The 20,912-nt window shown below is 29.9% G+C and overlaps 2 protein-coding genes and 1 long non-coding RNA gene across 3 annotated transcripts; 1 reads left to right on the forward strand and 2 right to left on the reverse strand.

Annotated features, from left to right (window-relative positions):
• The first annotated feature begins 4,991 nt into the window (after nt 1-4,991).
• Nucleotides 4,992-7,128, forward strand: LOC112714627 (polyphenol oxidase, chloroplastic). The gene has a single exon (XM_025766259.3). It carries the CDS (start codon nt 5,140-5,142, stop codon nt 6,958-6,960), a length of 1,821 nt encoding a protein of 606 aa, XP_025622044.1. The 5' UTR covers nt 4,992-5,139; the 3' UTR covers nt 6,961-7,128.
• A 2,450-nt stretch (nt 7,129-9,578) lies between these two features.
• LOC112714628 (uncharacterized) lies at nt 9,579-11,166 on the reverse strand. The gene is made up of 2 exons (XR_003159313.2): nt 10,911-11,166; nt 9,579-10,200 (listed from the first exon to the last, which is right to left on the reverse strand). It is a non-coding gene; the product is annotated as an uncharacterized lncRNA (long non-coding RNA).
• A 2,787-nt stretch (nt 11,167-13,953) lies between these two features.
• On the reverse strand, nt 13,954-17,560 carry LOC112714629 (uncharacterized). The gene is made up of 9 exons (XM_025766260.3): nt 17,171-17,560; nt 16,852-17,049; nt 16,666-16,761; nt 16,441-16,567; nt 15,127-16,348; nt 14,860-15,025; nt 14,612-14,776; nt 14,369-14,521; nt 13,954-14,272 (listed from the first exon to the last, which is right to left on the reverse strand). Exons 1-9 carry the CDS (start codon nt 17,225-17,227, stop codon nt 14,087-14,089), a joined length of 2,370 nt encoding a protein of 789 aa, XP_025622045.1. The 5' UTR covers nt 17,228-17,560; the 3' UTR covers nt 13,954-14,086.
• Nucleotides 17,561-20,912: the final 3,352 nt, after the last annotated feature.

Consider the following 20,912-nt stretch of genomic DNA (forward strand, 5'->3'; position numbering starts at 1 on the left):
ATGGAGATGCGCAGTATGAACACACCCTCACGGTCACGGAACTGCGGATAGCTTCCTTTGTGATAGTGTGGAAGGCCTATAATCACAACTACTAAATATAATAGAAAAAATATAAGTACACAATGAAAATATTAAATAATGTAAATAATAAATATATCAGATATTTATTTCATTAGGTATATGAACGATTATTTTAATAATAAAATTTAAATAAATAATTTAAAAGTGTAATGTGTTTTAATTTAATTAGTAATTATTCATATTATTCAAAAAAATTATTGATTATCTAATATTATTACCTAATATAATATAATATAGAATAGAATAATAGTAAAAAATCAATTTTCTTTCATTCAAAATTAGCTTATTTTTAAACATTATTTTACGTTTGTATATATATTTATACCTTTAGACTCACCAAATCCCAAACAGGGAAGTGAGTCAAGGGAATAGTCCAAAGATCCAAGACAAGCATAACAAAACAAATTAAAGGAATCAGCATAAATCATATTAAAAGAATCAAAATAACTAAATTAAAATCTTAAATTCTGGACTCTAAGTTATAAAATTGTAATCTTGTATCTTAAATTATAAATCTTAAAATTGACTAATTAAAAATTAAATCTTCTTATATGGTGTATTCATCAAAACATATAGATAGGGAGCGTTTATTTCTTTCCCTAGCTAGCTAGATGTCAAAGCAAGACATATCATTCCACATTGTTCATTCACAATTCGTTGGACACAACTTATTGGTTCGTTTTAATATACTTTTGAATAGTAAGCTGATACAATTTGAAGAAATTATATTAGATATAAGTATTCATATATTTTTTTAAATAACTTAAAATAAGAAAAAAGACAATACATTTTTTCATACTCAATTTGAATTCAAAGCTTGGTTAAATCATCAAAATAATTATTTAATTAGTTGAGATGATAAATAACTTATAATTTAATTAAGAGTTTTTGAATTTGATGAGTTTTAGAAATAATAAAAAAATATTTAAAAAGGTTTCGTACTAATGTTTTCCATATATATATATATATATATATATATATATATATATATATATATATATATATATATATATATATATATTCATAACTATAATGAAATTTATGAGTCTTATTATAAATTTAAGTATTTTTATTAATTAAATCTAATTAAGTTAGTTTAAATTTATCAAAAATTGCTCATGAATGCTCAAAACCACACATTTTTTACATAAAAAATAGTATAAAAAATTTTGTAATCGTGGCATAGAAATTTTTTAATATTAATACAAAATTTTCTAAATTTTTTAAAGTTTTAAATTTGATGCTGGAGTTTAATTTCTTTATTCGTACATAATTCTATATTTTTATTTATAAAGTTATGTATCTTTTTTTAAGTTTTTGTGTTTATTGTAAAAACATAAATAAATAATAAAATAAAAAGTTGTATAATCTTTTTTTGTTTGATTTTTAAATTTTTTATTTTTTATTTTATTCTTCTTAGAGAATAAAACAATAAAAATTATGAGAGTGTGAAATAAGAAAAAGAATGAGGAGGAGTTGTTTAATTTTAAAAAAAATACTAAAAAATAACACAAAAATTTTTAACTGTAATATAAGAAAATTTTAATTAATTTTAATACCGAAATTTTTTAAACATAACAAAAAGAATAAGATATTGCAGTTTTTTTCTTATCTTTTTTGGAAAAAGAAAAAGAAAAAAACAACTACATTAAAAAAGAATTGCGCAAAAAAAAAAAGACTGCAATTTTTTTTTTGAAAAAAAGAAAGAGAAGGATGACATTAAAGAAAAACAAAGAAGAAAGATGGTAATAATAAAAAAAAGAAAGAGAAGGAACGAAGTAGAAAAAAAAAGGTGATAATAATAATAATAACAAAAAAAGAGGAAAAAAAAAGAAGTATGAAAAAAATATAAATATATATAAATTCTTACTTAATTAAACTTAGTTAAAAGAATCTTTAATTTTTTATATTTTTTTAATTAATAAATTATTTTTTACTCAATAAATTATAATTTAAATGATATAATTTTTTTATATTTATATACAAAATCACAAATTCGAATCTTTCTATCTCTGATTAAAAAAAAAAAAATCGCTTTTCACGTTTTGTTTTCAACCTTTTGGTTCTTGACGCAATCGCAATATTTACTTAGCTATACGAAATCCCTTGTCCCTAGCTTTTTATTAAAAAAATAAGAAAAAACGAGTTACGGCAACAAATAGGTTGAACAAGATATATATTATTAAATAAAAACGGTTAGAAATCATTAAAATTTATTATTTTTTATTATTATTTAATTATTAATTTAGTTAATTTAATTTATTTTTTTAATTTTATAATTTAATAATATATTTTATTTTATATTTTATATTTTAAATATTAATAATTAATTAATAATTAAAAATAATAAATTCTGATTTTTTAAACTCCTCTTACATAATAATAAAACACAGACTAAGTCGTTGTTAATTAAAAAAACATACTTTCAGCTTGAATGTATAATGCTTAGTCGTGGTTGACAGTTACAATGTGATGCATGTGCATCGCTGTAGATTATGGATTAATTAAGAAAAATAAATTTAACTTCAGGCAACTAGGATATAGGTGACGATAATAACTAATCAATTTTAAACATTTGTACGTTATTGTATCTGAGATATCGGATATGACTATATCTTATACACTAACAATTTCTGAGTGACTAGCTAGGTTTTGTAACAATTTTTATTCATTATTATTTTGTTTGAAAAAACCTTAAAAGTCAACAAAATTTAGTATTTTTTATTTATATTTTTAATTATTAATTCAGTTTTTTTAATCTATTAATTCAACAATATATTTAGTCTATGTATTTATTAATAAAAAATAATAAATTATATTAATTTTCTGCATTTCTCATTTTGATTCAATATATCATACAAAAATACAATCAATTCAATGTCAATCTAATTTTTAAAGAGTAATACCAAAAAAATAATAATTTAAAATTATTTTATTTAATTTAATATTTATATTTTTATATATATAATATTTAAAATTATATTTTTGTTACATTTAATATTATACATTTATTTTATAAATAGTTAATAAATATAAAATAAAACAAATTTAAATTGATTCAGGTTAATTTTTATTGTCTACCAAATATTTTACATTTTAAAGTTATTTTTTTCATTTTCTTCAAATAAGTTGAAAACAAATATATATGTATATATATTGCAATGTTAGGTACGTTAACCATTCAAATTTTATTATTAAAATTCACCTAGAGTCAACTTTACACGTGAATTGTTAGATGAAAATTTAATTAAATTAATCAAGTTATTTAATAATTTTTTATTATCAACTTTACGTGCAATTGACTGTACATAAATTTTTATCAATTTTATTATCCCTCCAAGGCTCTACCAAACACGTCATAGAAAAATGATTTATAAGACAAAGTCAGAACTCCACGTTTAGAAAGAAAGATAATGCCGAATGGTAAGGTTTATAAAAAGCAAATGGAAATTAAAATAAAACAAAAGGAAAGTAAATGGATCGGATCATATTGTAGGTTTACTAATGAGATTCCTTTTTAAATAGTTGTTGCTAGACTGAAAACATCAACTAATTTATTTCGAAAGAGCCATGTATTAAACATTCAAACACTACTATTTTAAAAAGGAACTGATCCAAAGCATCTATCTCATAATTGATCCAATCTTAGTGGCTTAAAACTATATCAAAATTTGAAACTAAAGGACACCTTAAGCGTTAGGTAACATTTATATATTTTATTTCGAAAGCATGCAGTATTCCTAACTTTCAATGTCCACCGACAATTAATTATATCCTCTCCACCACATATACACACACTTGCTGAATTAGTTCTAAGGATACTAGTTTTATATATATATATCAGAGACATTGTATATTAGGTAATGTTAACACAAATGCAAATTTAGAAATTTGGCATAGCTAAAGCAAAATCATCAGCATATTATGACTGATAAAGTAATTAATTAATCTGAAAAACCCTTGGTTTAATTTTTCAACATTACAGAAAAAAATAGAAAAATATTAAAATCAAAGTAGGTACATACATGCAAATATAATAAGAGTTTGAGTCCAAGGTATTTTAATAATGGTCAAGTAGTTTATTATGGATATAAGCTCCATTATCCTCCATTCCTCATAACCTAGATAAATCACAAGTGGTAATAAGTAATAGAAAAAGTGTAGATATCCAATTAGCGATGCGGCCAATTGAGTCAATTTTTAAAATTTTAAAGGATATGTTAGGTAATTAATGACTTTTTTAAATAACATGAATAATCGGTCTTAAATTTAATTATTATTAGATAGAAAAGTATAGGTAAATAATGAAAATATTAAATAATGTGAATAATAGATATACCGGATGTTCATTTTACTAGGTGTGCAGATGATTATTCTAATATTAAGATTTAGGTGAGTAATTTAGAAGTATAGTGTATTTTTATTTGATTGGTAATTGTTCATTTTTTTAAAAAGGTCATTGGTTATTTAGCATAACCTTTAATAATTACTCATGCGATTAATTAAATTTGAGATTAATTTATTTTTTTAATTCCATTATTCACATTGTTCAACAATGTTATTGTTTACCTATACTTTTTCAACGGTAAATAATAACAATGATACAACCAAAAACACAGTGCAATAATATTTATTCGGTTTTGTTAGATAGATAATGACTTTTGTAAACAATGTGAACAATAGATTTTAGAATTGACCCAATAAAGTAAAAAAATATTTCATTATTCTCGAATTACCTCCTAAATTTTAATATTAAGATAATTATCTGCACACTTAATAAATTGAACATCCAGTCATTATTAACTTTACATGAGTAAATCGAATAAAAAAATAACTATCCAATTAAGAATAATCAACATAATCTTCTGCATATCTATTAAATTGAATATCCAACGTATTCATTGTTCACATTATTTAATATTTTCATTTTATCCCTATACTTTTTCATATTTATATTATAATTAACCATGCACGTGGTTTAGATATATGTGCACGACACCCCTAAACATGGTTATAAAATGGGTGGAAATCCACAAACTCTAAGCACACATACATAACATGGCTTCTCTAAACCCTCTTCCAACCCTTTCCCATTCCACTTTCTCTTCTTCTTTCTTTCCCTTATTCAAAAGCCCCCATCTCAATAACAATAAGGCCCCAAAAGTAGGAAAACCAAGCCAATACCATGCTTCTAGAATATTCTACTCATCATCATGTAAAGCCAAACATAATAATGGTGACAACAACAACAATAATAATTATAATAATAATAATAAGGTTGATAGAAGAAACATCCTGGTTGGCTTAGGAGGGCTTTATGGGGTAGCAAAAACCCTAACCAACGAGCCATTGGTGTCTCTAGCTGCACCAATTTCACCTCCAAACCTAACCCAATGTGGTCCACCGGACCTACCCTCAGGTGCCAAACCAGTGAATTGCTGCCCTCCAGTTTCCTCAAAAATCATTGACTTCACTTTCCCATTAAACCAAAAAGTCAAAGTGAGACCCGCTGCACACTTGGCTGATGCCACCTACATCCGAAATTACAAAGAAGCCCTTCGGAGAATGAAAGCCCTTGACCGAACCGATCCAAGAAGCTTCACTCAACAATCCAATATTCACTGTGCTTATTGCGATGGTGCGTATCACCAAGTAGGCTTCCCTGATCTTGATCTCCAAATCCACAATTCATGGCTCTTCTTTCCCTTCCATCGATGGTACCTTTACTTCTATGAACGAATCCTAGCCAGCCTCATCAAAGACTTAGATCCCAACTTCGCCATTCCCTTTTGGAACTGGGATTCCCCTAAGGGAATGCCAATACCTTCCATGTTCGTTGACCCTAAGTCAACGCTCTATGACTCCCTTCGAAACAAGAATCACCAACCTCCAAAGCTCGTTGACCTTGATTTCAATGGCACTGAAGATAACCTTCCCGATCAACAGACTATAGATGCCAACCTCAAGACTATGTACAGGCAAATGGTTTCGAATTCCAAGACTGCCACTCTGTTCTTCGGAAGCGCTTACCGCGCCGGGGACGAGAGCGACCCCGGAGCCGGAGTTGTGGAGAATATTCCCCATGGTCCTGTCCATATCTGGACCGGTGATAACACGCAGCCTAATGGCGAAGACATGGGGAACTTCTATTCAGCTGCGAGAGACCCTATCTTCTTCTCTCACCATTCTAACGTGGACAGAATGTGGTCGATATGGAAAACGCTTGGCGGAAAGAGGAACGAGTTCAATGATGTGGATTGGTTAGAGAGCGGGTTTTTGTTCTACGATGAGAACAAGAATCTTGTTCGCGTGAAGGTGAAGGATTGTATTGACACCAAGAAGCTTGGATATGTTTACCAAGAAGTTGAAGTTCCATGGTTGAGCACTAAGCCTACACCGCGTAGAGTTAGGGTTAAGAACGCCATTAAAAAGGGGCTTCATCCTGGTGGTGTAGCACATGCTGCGGAAGAAGGAGCGAAGTTTCCTTTGGTTTTGGATTCGAGCGTGAGGGTTTTGGTGAAGAGGCCGAAGAAGGGGAGGAGTAAGAGGGAGAAGGAGGAAGAGGAGGAGGTGTTGGTGGTGGAAGGGATTTCGTTTGAGAGGGATGTTGCGGTGAAGTTCGATGTGTATGTGAATGATGAAGATGATGAGGTGGAGAGTGGGCCCACGAAGACGGAGTTTGCGGGGAGTTTTGTGAGTGTGCCACATAAGCATAAGCATAAGAAGGGGAAGATGAAGACGCAGTGGAGGGTTGGGATAACGGAGTTGCTGGAGGAGCTTGATGCTGAAGATGATGAGCATGTTGCGGTTACTTTGGTTCCCAAGATTGGGAAAGGGCAAGTCACCATTGGAGGTATCAACATTCAGCTCCTCAACTGATTCATCACTTGTTACTAATGGATATACACTACTGAATAATGAAACAGATTCCAGGGGTACTATTGTAATTAAAAAAGAAAACTTAAAAAATCATACTAAAATTTAGTCATTAAATAAATTATTATCTATCTATGTTAATAAATAAATTATTCTATATTTATATATAAATATATATGTTGTTTATTTTATTTTAAAGAAAAGTTTAAGGGGCAATAACTTTGTTAAATTATGGCCAGCATGTAACCAACAAAGAAAAGTGAGCTATTAGATAAAATTTCACACCATTAAAATCATTATTAATGGCTATTTGATGACTATAAATAATAAAAGTTGCTATTTGATATTTAGTGTATATATAGTGTTAAAAAAATTTATGGCACATTTAATTAGTAGTCTTAATAGTTGCTTAGTGTTATCTATAACAATAAGTAAAATTGTCAAGGAATGTTAGTTAGAAAATGAGTAGAATTTATTGGTTTTTATATGCGGTTACAATAATTAAAAGTGTTGCTAAATGTAATAGTATTAGACTAAAGATATTTAATTATTAATTAAAAATATTAGCTAAAATCAATCCTATAAAGTATATATTAAAATCAATTATTAATATAAAATATATATTAAAAATAAATAAAATAATAGATATATTTATGTATAAATATATAATAATTAATTTTAATATACAGATAATATTTTTAGTCAAAATAAGAGTTAATAGTCAAAATCGTCCCTAAAAGATATTTCGATCTCCATTTTGGTCATCGAAAGACAAAATTAATCGAAATCATCCCCGAAAGATACACGACTTGATCACGTTAGTCCTTCCATCAGTTGGATGATAACGTGTCACATTAAGTGCCACGTGTCACAAGATGATTGGTTGACGTGTTAGATCAGTGACCGTGGCACGCCACTTGTCACTTGACATATAAAAAAATTATTTATAATTAAAATAGTCTTTGAAAGTTCAGATATAAATAATTTTCATCCCTAAAATTTTAAAAATTAATCAAATTAGTTCTTATATAATTTTTTTATTTTTTCTTGATAATATTAAATTTGAAATATTTTTTGATACTACTAATTTTAATAGAAATGTAATTGACAAAAAGTTAGTAATTGTATCTTTTCTTCTTAAAATTTTTTTCAATAAAATTATCTCTCTCCTTTAATTCTTCTCAAAATCTCTCTTATTCTTTTCTATTCTAAAACATTTTCCTTGCATTATATTTTGTTGGAATATATATATATACTCAAAATTAATGTATGTATTTGTTAATCTAAATAAAGTTATATGCTCAAAATCAAAATTTATGTATGTTAACCTAAACAAAGTTATATCACTATTTTTTTTACTACATCTTTTTTTTTCTATTACGGTATTACTTACATATAGGATGTAATGAGAGTGATATATTAAAAGTCAAAATTCAAGAAGATCCACAAATTTTGCTTCAATTTCAAACTTTACAAAATATTAAAAATTTGTTGATTAATTATTATTATTATTATTATTATTATTATTATTATTATTATTATTATTATTATTATTATATATGCTAAACAAATTGCTTCTTAAGCGTACTACATGCAAAGATCATAATAAATTTTTATGTGTTTCATATGTTTGAGATAGATTATATAATTTTTTTTAATATCACTATCATTACATCCTATATGTAAGTAATACCGTAATGAAAAAAAAAGATGTAGTAAAAAAATAGTGGTATAACTTTGTTTAGGTTAACATACATAAATTTTGATTTTAAACATATAACTTTGTTTAGGTTAACAAATACATACATTTCAATTTTGAGTATATATATATATATATATATATATATATATATATATATATATATATTCCAGCAAAAATAACGTAAAAAAAAGGTTTTAGAATAGAAAAGAATAAGAGAGATTTTGAGAAGAATTAAAGGAGACAGATAATTTTATTAAAAAAAATTTTAAAAAGAAAGATACAATTACTAATTTTTTGTTTGTCAATTACATTTTTATTAAAATTAGTAGTATAAAAAAATATTTTAAATTTAATATTATCAAGAAAAAACTAAAAAATATATATAAAGACTAATTTGATTAATTTTTAAAATTTTAGGAATGAAAATTACTTACATCTTAACTTTCAATAACTATTTTAATTATAAATAACTTTTTTACATGTCAAGTGACACGTGGCGTACCAGGTGTCACTGGTCTGACACGTCAACCAACCATCATGTGACACATGGCATTAACCCACCACGTCATCATGCCACGTATCACTTAACGTGATATGTCGTCATTTAACTGACGAAAGGATTAACGTGACCAAATCGTATATTTTTCGAAGACGATTTCGATCAATTTTATTTTTCGAGGACCAAAATAGAAATCGAAGTATTATTTAGAGACGAGTCAAAATCGTCAAAATAAATTACAATTGCTGGGACTCTGATTTTTCTATTATTGATAAATGCAAACGTCACTCTGCATATTAACAAAGTCTATAACTTCTTATTATGAATTAATTAGTAATTAAAGACCGCGGAAAGTCTCATCCAAGCAGGGATTTTGTTTAACAATCCTATATACCTACTATTCTTGGAACGGCCTAACACTTAAGAAACCAATAACTAATTGTTATTGCTTGAAAGTGGCATACATGCATGTGCACCGTCTCCTCAGCTATTTTGTAATTTGTAGAATATAAAAATGGTGAACTTTAGAAGCATTTCACCTAATCCTTGTCATTTATTTAATTTGCTGTTGACAAGAAATTTTACAAAGCGAAGGGTAATAAAACTATTTGTCATGTTAGAAAAGACATTAACACTCTTATAAAAATATTCCAAAAATATATTCATATGAATATTATATCTGAAATATAGACACCTATTATGTCTTTACATACAGTAGTGCTTGTTTTCGGTGAAGTCCCATGCATGATGCATGTGATTCTCAATGGCGTATGTAACTTGATGTCCTTCTCTTCAAATAAACATACATGCTCTCATCCCTCAGTAGCTGATGCTTCTGCTTCTGCCAAAAGTGAAAAAATAGGAAACATGGACCTTCTATACAGTGACGACCTATGAAATATGGATACTTTGCTGAGTGTCGTATCCGCGTATTGGATACATTTTAGATACGATACTCATTCGATCGACACACGTGTCAGATATGTCCAATCCTATTTTAATAAAAAATAAAAGATTCTTTTTCGGACGCGCTTGAACACACCTAAATAGCATCACGTATCAGTATGTCCAGTCTTATTCTTAAGATATACTTTTAAAAAAAATTTAGATATAGTATATGTTATTACTTATTAAAATAAAAAATATTTTAAATACTTGATATAATTAAAATAATATTATAAAAATAATAAAAAATTAATTTATATTTTAATATCAATAAAATATTAAAATATCATTACAATTTATCTAAAAAATACTTTATATTTTATATGTATGCGTATTTTCATGTCTTATCAGATTTTAAAATTTACGTGTTGGCGTGTCCTGTATCGTATCATATTCCGTGTCCATGTCAGTACATTATAGGTGACGATCCTTCCATTTACCAAAATTGATATCTTATTTTCAAATACTTAACTATAATCATTTTCATTAGACCATGTTTCTCTACTTTTGCTTATTTCACATTTTCCATCAATTTAGATGTATAAATAACATTACTCATAAAATTATACCCAACACTTGTTCTAATTTTCCCATAAACCGAAAACAAAGAAAATGGTTCTTGTTTATTTTTTAATAAATTGAACAATTCCAAATCGTAAATATTACAACATTACAATTCACACATACTCACACTATATAGTATATACTCACTCGTGCAACAGAAAAAGGTATTTTTTTTATGACACTTGAACTAAGGTTTATTGGCAAAAAAAAAGGTTCTTGTTGAAAAAAAAAAATAACTCTTACCGTTAAAGTGGCCACTCCTTAAACCCGTTCATATTATTGTAAAACTCAGTCCAACTATGAGAACATGGGGACCCTCTATTCTTCTTTGCTCACACCACTGGGCCTAGGCCCAATAAAAAACTATCACAGTAGTGATTTACGAGGCGGCAGTGCAGAAGAGAGAATAGAGGATTCGCCGTGTCCTCAAAGATAGGAGAATTTTGCCTGACCAAGAAAGATAGTCGTATATTATAATGTCATGAATGAATTGAATCATGAAAGCTTCTTAGTGATATCAATATATATAGACTCAATAAAGTTCTATCTATTTTAGTAGTACAATTGCAATACAATAGTACTGCACTGCCCCTAGCCCGAGAAAAGAGGAGTACAAATGGTACTACTAACTTTACCACAACAACAATGATAGTACTTTTATTTTAAGATAAAATGACGAATAAGTCCCTAATCGGCCAAGACAAACATGTTTCTAACACATTAAAAATAGGGCAAAACACTAAAATAAGCCAAGGGGAAAATTAATAATTTATTAAAAAATTTATTAAAAAATAATAATTTAAAATTAAAAAATATATATTTTTTATTTCATGCATTAAAAAAAATCTAACAAAATATTTAATTACGAGACTTTTTTTAAATATTAATGAACTATCAATTCAAATTTCATAAAATACTCTTTTGTCTATTTTTAATAGCTCATGAATATTTTTTAATAAATTTTTTTAAATTATATGGTGAGATATTACATGATTCGAATTACGCATGGAAAGTTCAATCACTCTGATTCGAATTATACGGTGAGCAATTCGAATTTTATACAATACTCTTCTGCCCATTCTTGATAGCTCATGAATATTTTTTAATAAATTTATTTTAATTATATAAACCACAAAAAAATAATGCAAAATAATTTAAAAAATGACTTAAAAAATATTAGGAATACTATAAAAATTTGTAATGTTCTAATGATTTAGGTAAATACATGCATGTACACAAATTTTAAATAAAATACTCTAGATAGTCAATAATAATTTAAAAATTAAAGAAAATATTTTATTCCATCCAAAATAATTAAAAAATATATTTTATTTTATACAAAATAATTTAAAAAAATGGCTTAAAAATGTTACGAGTACTATAAAAGTTTGTAATATTCTAGTGATTTAGGTAAATACATGATAAAAATATATTTTCTTTAATTTCTAAATTATTAATGTCCTAGGTCATTACAAATTTTGATAGTACTCCTAACATCTTTTAAGCTATTTTTAAATTATTTTGCATAGAATAAAATATTTTTTTGTGGTATAATTAAAATAAATTTATTAAAAAGTATTCATGAGCTATCAAGAATGGACAGAAGAATATTATATAGAATTCGAATTGCTCACCATATAATTCGAATCATAGTGATTGAACTTTCCATGCGTAATTCGAATCATGTAATATCTCACCATATAATTTAAAAAAATTTATTAAAAAATATTCATGAGCTATTAAAAATGGACAAAAGAGTATTGTATGAAATTTGAATTGCTAGCTCATTAATATTTAAAAAAAGTCTCATAATTAAATATTTTGTTAGATTTTTTTTAATGCATGAAATAAAATATATATATTTTTAATTTTAAATTATTATTTTTTAATAATTTTTTTAATAAATTATTAATTTTTTTAATAAATCAGGGTGTAATTCGAATTATTGTATGTGTGTAATTCGAATCAAGTTGATTCGAATTAATGTGTGTGTGAGTTTTGTGTATAATTCGAAGCAATATGATTCGAATTATGTGTAGATTGAGTTCGAATCTAGTTGATTCGAACTACATATAAACATGCATTGGTTGATTCATAAAATAAATTTTGGTTTGGCGGATTTGCGTAAAAATTTCTTTCCCTTGGTTTATTTTAGTGTTTTGCCCTTAAAAATACAACCATCTCTCAACTCTTCAAACGCAGGACGTGCCAGTATATACGTGGAAGAAGCTAAAAAATTTAAAGGACATATAAGTCCCTATCCACTCCCTCCACCTCCTCCCGTTAGGTAATATTTGTTATGAGATACCAAAATAAAAATTAAAAGATTGAGATTTAATATTATATTTGTGGGTTTAATTTTTTTTTAAAATTTTACTATTTTAATACCTCAAAAAAATAAAAACACATGAGATTAAAATTTTTAGAGATAGAGATTGAAATTTTAATATTTTACACTTAAAATACCCTTATTTCAATTAATTAATTTCAATTTTATCTTTTGTACAAATTAAATTAGAATTTTATTCTTATTTCAATTTCTGTCTCTCAATTTGCACCAAACAAAATACTGAGATCTATTTCAATATCTGTATCTTAGTCTCTATCTCTCCACCAAACCCTACCTTATATAACAACATTTCCGGTTCATATTTCCCAGAATCTTCTTCTTGTTCTTAGGCATATGCTCAGCTGCTACAATCCATTGAAGACTACATACGTGCACAGGAGTTAAATTAAAGATCAAACAACTACACTGACGTTGAATGAATTGAAGTAAATGTATATAATTGTGTCCAGTGAGTATATCACCCATAAAGCCTGTAGTGTTGCCACTTGAAATTAATTGGTGATATTTTGATTTTTAATTTTTTTTTCAAAATCTGATGCTTGGAATAGTTTTAGTTCCTAATCTGATATGTATTAATTGTTTAATCGTCAATGAAGATTTGAAGAAGAACATGAAGAATGTTCTAGAAAATATGAAGAACTGAAAATGGAGGAGATGGAGGAACTAGACAGGATCTATATGTCCTTTAATTTTGTAACTTCAGAAAGTCAAAGCATAAATAAATTATAATCAAAATAAGGCAAGGCTTCAGAAAGTCAAAAAAATTTCTCTGCTGAATGTGTCCTTTGTTGAGAATAAAGTTATGAAGCTGCAAGTGTAGCTTGAAGCTTCCAACCTCTACTAGCAACTAATTTTCAACACTTAAATTAAGCAAGGTTGCATCCTATCCAAAAAAAAAACTCCAAACCTCCAACAATCATTTACAATACAAACGGATTTGAAGTTAAAATGGATATGCACAAAGTCAGATATATAGTATATAGTCTCATAAAGTTCAAGTCTCCAACTACATGCATATATAGTTTAGTATATAGTATACAGTATATATCAGTTTATTTTGTGTGCAGGATCACGGTTGGTTTGGATCACTCTCTATTTCCCTAGCAAGTTCCTTTGTGAGCTTGTCAGCACGATCATCAATTCCACCTGCAAATGTATAAACCTTGAATGCAAATTGGAAAGCTCTCCATAGCAACTTTGCATAATCTTTTCTTTTCCCATCACTATTATTCTTAGCAGCATCACTGCGCCTCTCCTACATTATTTAATCCAAATGCAAATGAAATTATCATGTGTTAACTCTTTGATCTATAATTGGTTTGATCAAATAGTAATATGAATGTTTTCTAACCTTTAGTGCTAACTCCATGCAATTAGAGGAGACGTCCACCATTGCTTCTTTGATTTTTATAAGAATGTGGAAGTCGAATTCAATGTTATGGCCCTTGAATTTCTTGGATTCTTCATCTTTGGTTCGCTCCAAAGCTTCCAACTCTGTTTTAATCTGTGTGTTCCTCATGTAGGTTAGAAAGTGCTTGCAGAAAAATAAAGGAAGTATTGAGTACATAATTCATAAGGTTATGAGTGATCATACCTTATCGAAATAACGTTCGGTCTTTTCAAGGAGCTGATTCACAGGACTCACTATCTTCCAATTTTGAAGCTCGTTAAGAATTGAATTAAGCTTATTATAGAGTGCTGCTGCCATTCTCATAGCTTCTAACTTCTTCGAGGGGAAATCTTCAAACCTTGATAGGACCTACACTCAGCAATACATAGTATTAATATTATTATGGTATCATCATGTTTGTGTAATTCAAATGGACATGGAATTTTCTCTACCTGTGATTCATCAGTTAGCTTCTCAAGAACAGACTCAACATCTTGGTGGAACTTGATCAAATCTGTCATATCTTTAGTCTTGTAATTGGTAATAGCAGACCTCAGTTCCTGGATCTGTTTTGCATATTTTTGAACATCTTCTTCTATTTGTTGGAAGTAAGATGATCTAAAAATACATGGAGAAACAAAGAAACAAAATGATAAGGCACTTAGTTTGAATTATTCGAAGGCATTTAGCAGATTATGCAGTTTAAGCAGCTTATATACCTTTTTGTCATCTCTGCTAGAGCATCAGCCATACTTTGTTTTCCTCCGGAACTTGATGCTGCTCCATTTGAGCTGCTTCTCCCGCCACCCAACTTGCCTTTGAGGCTTGACCCTTCCACTTTTCCCTTCAGAGTTCGATAAAGGGCGCCCAATTGTGTTGATCTCTTCAATTTTGTAGTTGCCTTGGGCCGCAAGCATCTACCTGGACCAGGTGGAGGTGGTGGCAATGCAGCACCCCCATTTCCACGTGGCAGTGGTGGTGGAGGTGCTGGAGCTGATCCGGATTTCAAGGACATGGGTGGTGGAGGTGGTGGAGCTGATCCGGCTTTCAAGGACATGGGTGGTGGAGGTGGTGAAGCTGATCCGGCTTTCAAGGATATGATTGGGGGAGATGGTGATGGAGGTGATGATACTGAACTCAAGCTTGAGCTCAGAGGCACTGGTGGTGGAGAAGGTGGTGGTGGTATATTAAGTGCTACAACACTTTTTTGCAATTTGGCTGATGATGGTGCAGGTGGAGGTGGTGGTGGTGGTGGCGGAGGCAGCATTGCCTTATTTGGCTGCATAACATTTGTTGCTGTTACTACTGGCGATAATGGAGATGAATTTGATGATGATGCAAGCTTTGGTGCTTCCTCCATCAGCATAGCTGTTGTTTCCAATGGTTTGGGAGATTGTGACTTTTCCTCTTTTTCTTCTTGCATTGCTTGAGCTTCATCACATTCTTTATGATCTGCATTTGTTATCTCTGATTTCTCTGTTGTCTCCATACTAAAAACTAGATCCTCTGATGTGTCATCCTTTTCATCTTTTCCATCTTTGTGATCCACTTCCATTTCCCTGTCTGGTTCCTCATTAATCTTCTTGTTTTGAGTTGCCTTGTGGGGTGGTGACATATGGAAAGACAAGCGCTTCAAATCAATTGGATTCAGCTTTCCCAAAGACTGAATTCTGAGAGTCCTAAGCGGTGAGGTACCAGAAGATTTTGGACTGTTCTCTCCGGTTCTGGCAGGGTATTTCATGGGTTCTGGAAGAACACCTCTAGGTGTGTCCGGAGAAGAGCTGCCCAAGAAGCTGCTACCATGAAAGGAAGGGGAACCATATGTAGGTGTAGATTTTCCGAATGCCCCAAATTCGTTCTTATTATAATCCTCTTCCATAATATCAAACTTGTCATTTGCAATCTTGATCATACAATCAAGTGTGGCCAACAAAGTTTCCCCTGAAAAAAAAACGTTTAAAACAAGTACTCCATTCAAATTCTGCCAAAATTCAAGTTTTTCAATCCCCTCACAGAATCTATCAATCACATACCAAGTTGCAGCATATTGCTCCTATCTTTGCAAGAAGGAAACACACAATTGATGTTGTTAGTGCAGTCACTATTCATTATCCATGACTCTCCAATAGACTTCAAAACCTCACAAAAGTAGGCTAAAGCCTGGGGAAAAAAAATTGGTTACATTCATATTCAGGGAGACTAAGATTTAATGAATCACAATTAGAAACAAAAATTGATGTTCAAAGGGATGTTTGAACCTGATCAGTAGACTTATCCTTAATCCTTGAAACCTTATTTTGCAATATGATCCCCGGATAGAGCCCATGCAGATCACCCAGGGTTGTAATAACCATCTGCAAAATGAAGCAGATGAATATTGTAAGAACAAAATGGAAAAAGAATGCTGTATTTTAATCAAACACATAGAGGGCATAACAAAATACCTCACGTAAGGAGATAGATGTGTTCAATGGAGCTAGGTCAATGATGTCCCTGAAGACCAAGATCTTCTTATGGACCTGAATCATTAGCATCAATTGATCTGCACTCACAAATGACCACTCCATTGACTCTCCCTTCTTCCCTTCATTCAATGATTTTGAAAATTGCTTCTTTGGAGAACTATTACTCCCCTTCATAGGCTGCACATACATATATCGTTAAAATACTGAATCCTATACACACTTTTCTATATAGTACATCATGCATTGTTTATATGATTAAATCATGGAAAAAATGAAGGGTCAGAATTCAGAAACTTACATCATAAGTTCTTCTTCTATTGAGCAAAGGAAAACCGCATAATCTGCTAGATGCCATACGATCTTAAATTGCTTATAATGATTGAAAAGCGAAGACTAAAAATATGAATATAATTTATGATGATGTGCCAAGCACAACTAATTAAGGGAACACGTATTAGCATGTTGACATGTTCATCTTGAAGAGATGAAAACCCTGCAAAAAATTAGTTTTTTAATATAACAGAATAATGATTTTAATATAACAGAAGCCTTCAACTCTTTGTTTCTGAATATTCAAGGAGACATGCAAGCCATATATTAGGGATGTTAGACCTAATAATTGGTGGGACACAACAATTAAATGTTGTAATTGTAGTTCTAATGGAACTTTCTCAAAAAGAGAAGAGCCAAGGAATGAAAGTGAGAGAGGTAAAGGTTTTATAAAAAAAAGATTTGATTTAATTTGTTTAAGTTGTTTAATGCGTAATTAGTTTAATGCTAAGTGGGTGAAGAAGCTAGCTACTTCTGATAAACACAACAAGATGCAGTTTTCAGTTACACTTGAATAAGAAAATCACAAAGTTTTAATTTTCATTATTTGAGAATTATTACAAGAAAATAAAATAAATGAACCCAAAACAGAATAACGACAAGAGTTAGAGGGTGTTGTAACAAATTAATGATATCCTGTGAGAGGCTTATTATGCCTAAAAATAACCAAATATATTATTTTTAATTTCTATATTTAGTTAACATTTCTGTCCAAACTTGTAAGAAACTACCCTTTTGTATGAAGAGCGAAAAAATGAGTTTTATTTATAAAATTGTGCTATATTATGTATCATTTGTATTTGATGGCCATTAATTTGTGCAAATGATCTGAACCAATGTTGAATGAAATAAAGTATCATGAATGATGATCACAATGAAAAGAATAGTGTACTTGTCTTCCTGAACCCAACAAGAGCTGCATCTACATTCCACATTGATTCATAGATAACATAATAAGTGCAGTTTCTTAATTAACTTATAAGTAATGAAGAACACTTGAAATTCCTAAAAGGACATGCAGGGCAGAGAGTTCATTACAAAAGTTTTTGAATGCAGGAACTATATCTCAAAATATTACAAGCTCTTAGGCAATGTGCATTTTGAAAAAACATTAGACTTTCATTGTAAACTGTAAAGCATAATCCAGAACAGCCTTGGAATCCATGCCAAGCAGAGAAAACTGTCAGCATAAAAGATTTTTCCCTTTGTTTGCAATGGTGGAGTAGGATCAATTTTAGGTTGGAAAGGAATATGATCATAATTTTAAATGTATTTTCCCCTTTGTTTGATTGATTAATGCCCAATATTAAGAATCTATTTAAGAATACAGCTGATATTTTTACTTGCTTTGCTTGAGACAGGAATGAGAAATTTGACTTCACAATGGATCTATTTCCCATTTTACATTTTTTTTATCCTATTTTATGTGGAATGTCCACAAAATGAAATTTATAAATATCTTTTCTCCCTTATAAGGGAGCATATTCCTTTCTGTGAATAACCCAACAGATAATACCAAAGAAGCTAGTACACAATTTTTAATACTGAATGCTAGTGAGCCAATATTACTAACTTAAAAATATTGAAGAGATAAACTATTCGGTTAGGATTGACTTTTAAAAAAATATATTAATTTTTAAATAAAAGGATTATTTTATATTTAGATAGGTGATTGAATTCCACCTATGTTACGCCTGTGGTACATAATCGATTCTAAACCGGGATAAAGAATGAGGGTTGTGTTAGGCTTTCGACAGCTAACGTAAAACTTAGTCAAATCTTCATGACAAGGATCAAAGATATAATTGTACTAAAGTTAGGTCGTTGTCCGGAAGCAATGCGCTGTATGGCTCGCGTACAGTGTCAAATGAGTAAGAGCCGTTGCATCGGTGCCCCAGTGTAATATTAAATGAGCAAGGGTTCCCGCATTTCCATGAACAGACGAAGTTAAATAAGCTAGTTCACAAAGAAAAAAGGTAAAGGTAAAGGTCGGAACGACATAAGGTTGAGATTTGGGACATGGAATATAAGCACTCCGTACTTTAACAGAAAAATCTATGGAGCGAGATGGCAGATACCATGACAAGGAGAAAAATTAATATCATGTTCCTACAAGAAATAAAATGGGTCAACGCGAAGGTTAGATACTTGGATACCTCCGGGTTCAAATTTTGGTATACAGAAAAAGTGAAGAATAGGAATGGAGTAGGTATTATCGTGGATAAGCAGTGGAAGAAGGATGTAGTGGATGTCAAGAGGGTGGGTGATCGGATCATCTCTATCAAACTTGTGGTGGAAGGAGGTACTTTTCATGTGATTAGTGCCTATGTACCGCAAGTGGGTTTGGACGAGTAACACAAGTTAAGATTTTTGGAGAATTTAGAGAGTTTGGTCCAAGACATACTTTCGTGAGATAAAAATTTTTTATGAGGAGATTTAAATGGCCATGTTAGAAGAGAAGTGACTCAGTATGAAAGTATTCACGGAGGTCATAGTTTCGGGGTAGTCAATACCGAGAGTAAAACTATTTTGGACTTTTCCTCAACATTTGACCTTCTTATCGCAAATACATGCTTTAAAAAGAGAGACGAACATCTTATGACATATAGGAGTGGCATAACAAGCTCTCAAATCGACTTCTTCTTATTGAGGAGAGTCGACCAGAAATTTTGCATTAATTGTAAAATTATTCCGGGAAAGAGTTTAACAACATAGCATAGGATGCTCGTTATGGATTTTTGTATTGAGTAAAAGTTAAGGAAAAGATATCATACGAAAAACCCAATGACAAGGTGGTGGCGAATGAAAAGTGAGGAACAAAGAAGATTCCTAAAACGGGTAGGAGAAGAGACAAAGTGGGAAGAAGATGGAAGTACGGAAGAGATGTGGAGGGAGATGGCAGAAGTTTTTAGAATAACAGTAAAATAAAGTTTTGGTGAATCTAAAGGGATAGGACCAAGAGACAAGGAGTCCTGGTGGTGGAATACGCGTATACAAAAAAAGATAAAGGCAAAAAGGGAGTGCTTTAAAGAGTGGTATTTGTGCCGTAATGCATATAATTGAAAAAAAATATAAGGTAGCTAAGAAAGAGACAAAAAGGGCTGTAAGTGAAGTAAAAACAAGGACATATGAGGGTCTCTACCAGTCTTTAGACACGAATGAAGGAGAAAAAAGTATATATAGAATCACAAAGAGTCGTGAAAGAAGAACGAGAGACTTTGATCATATGAAGTACATGAAGAATAAAGACGGAGAGATTTTGGCTCAAGATGAGAAGATCAATGAAAGGTGGAAAAAATTACTTCTATGATTTATCTAATGAAGAACAGAAGACTCTTCCAAGTCTTGGTCGGTTATGCACGAGGGAAGAAGATTAAAACTTTGACTACTATCGAAGGATTCGAGACTTCGAGGAAAAAGAGACTTTAAAATAGATGAAAAATGGAAGGGTAGCAGGACCTAATAATATTCCGATTAAAGTTTGAAAGAGATTTATAGAGAAAGGTATCAGTTGGTTAACTAAACTTTTTAATGAGATTTTAAGGTCAAAGAAGATGTTAGATGAGTGGAGAAAGAAGACCTTGATATCTATCTATAAGAATAAGGGAGATATACAGAGTTTCAAAAACTATAGAGGGATCAAGCTCATGAGTCATACAATAAAGTTATGGAAAATGGTGATAGAACGGAGGTTGAGACAAGAGATACAA

This window comes from Arachis hypogaea, chromosome 10, assembly GCF_003086295.3.
Source record: "Arachis hypogaea cultivar Tifrunner chromosome 10, arahy.Tifrunner.gnm2.J5K5, whole genome shotgun sequence".
In the NCBI taxonomy this organism is placed as follows: domain Eukaryota; kingdom Viridiplantae; phylum Streptophyta; class Magnoliopsida; order Fabales; family Fabaceae; genus Arachis; species Arachis hypogaea.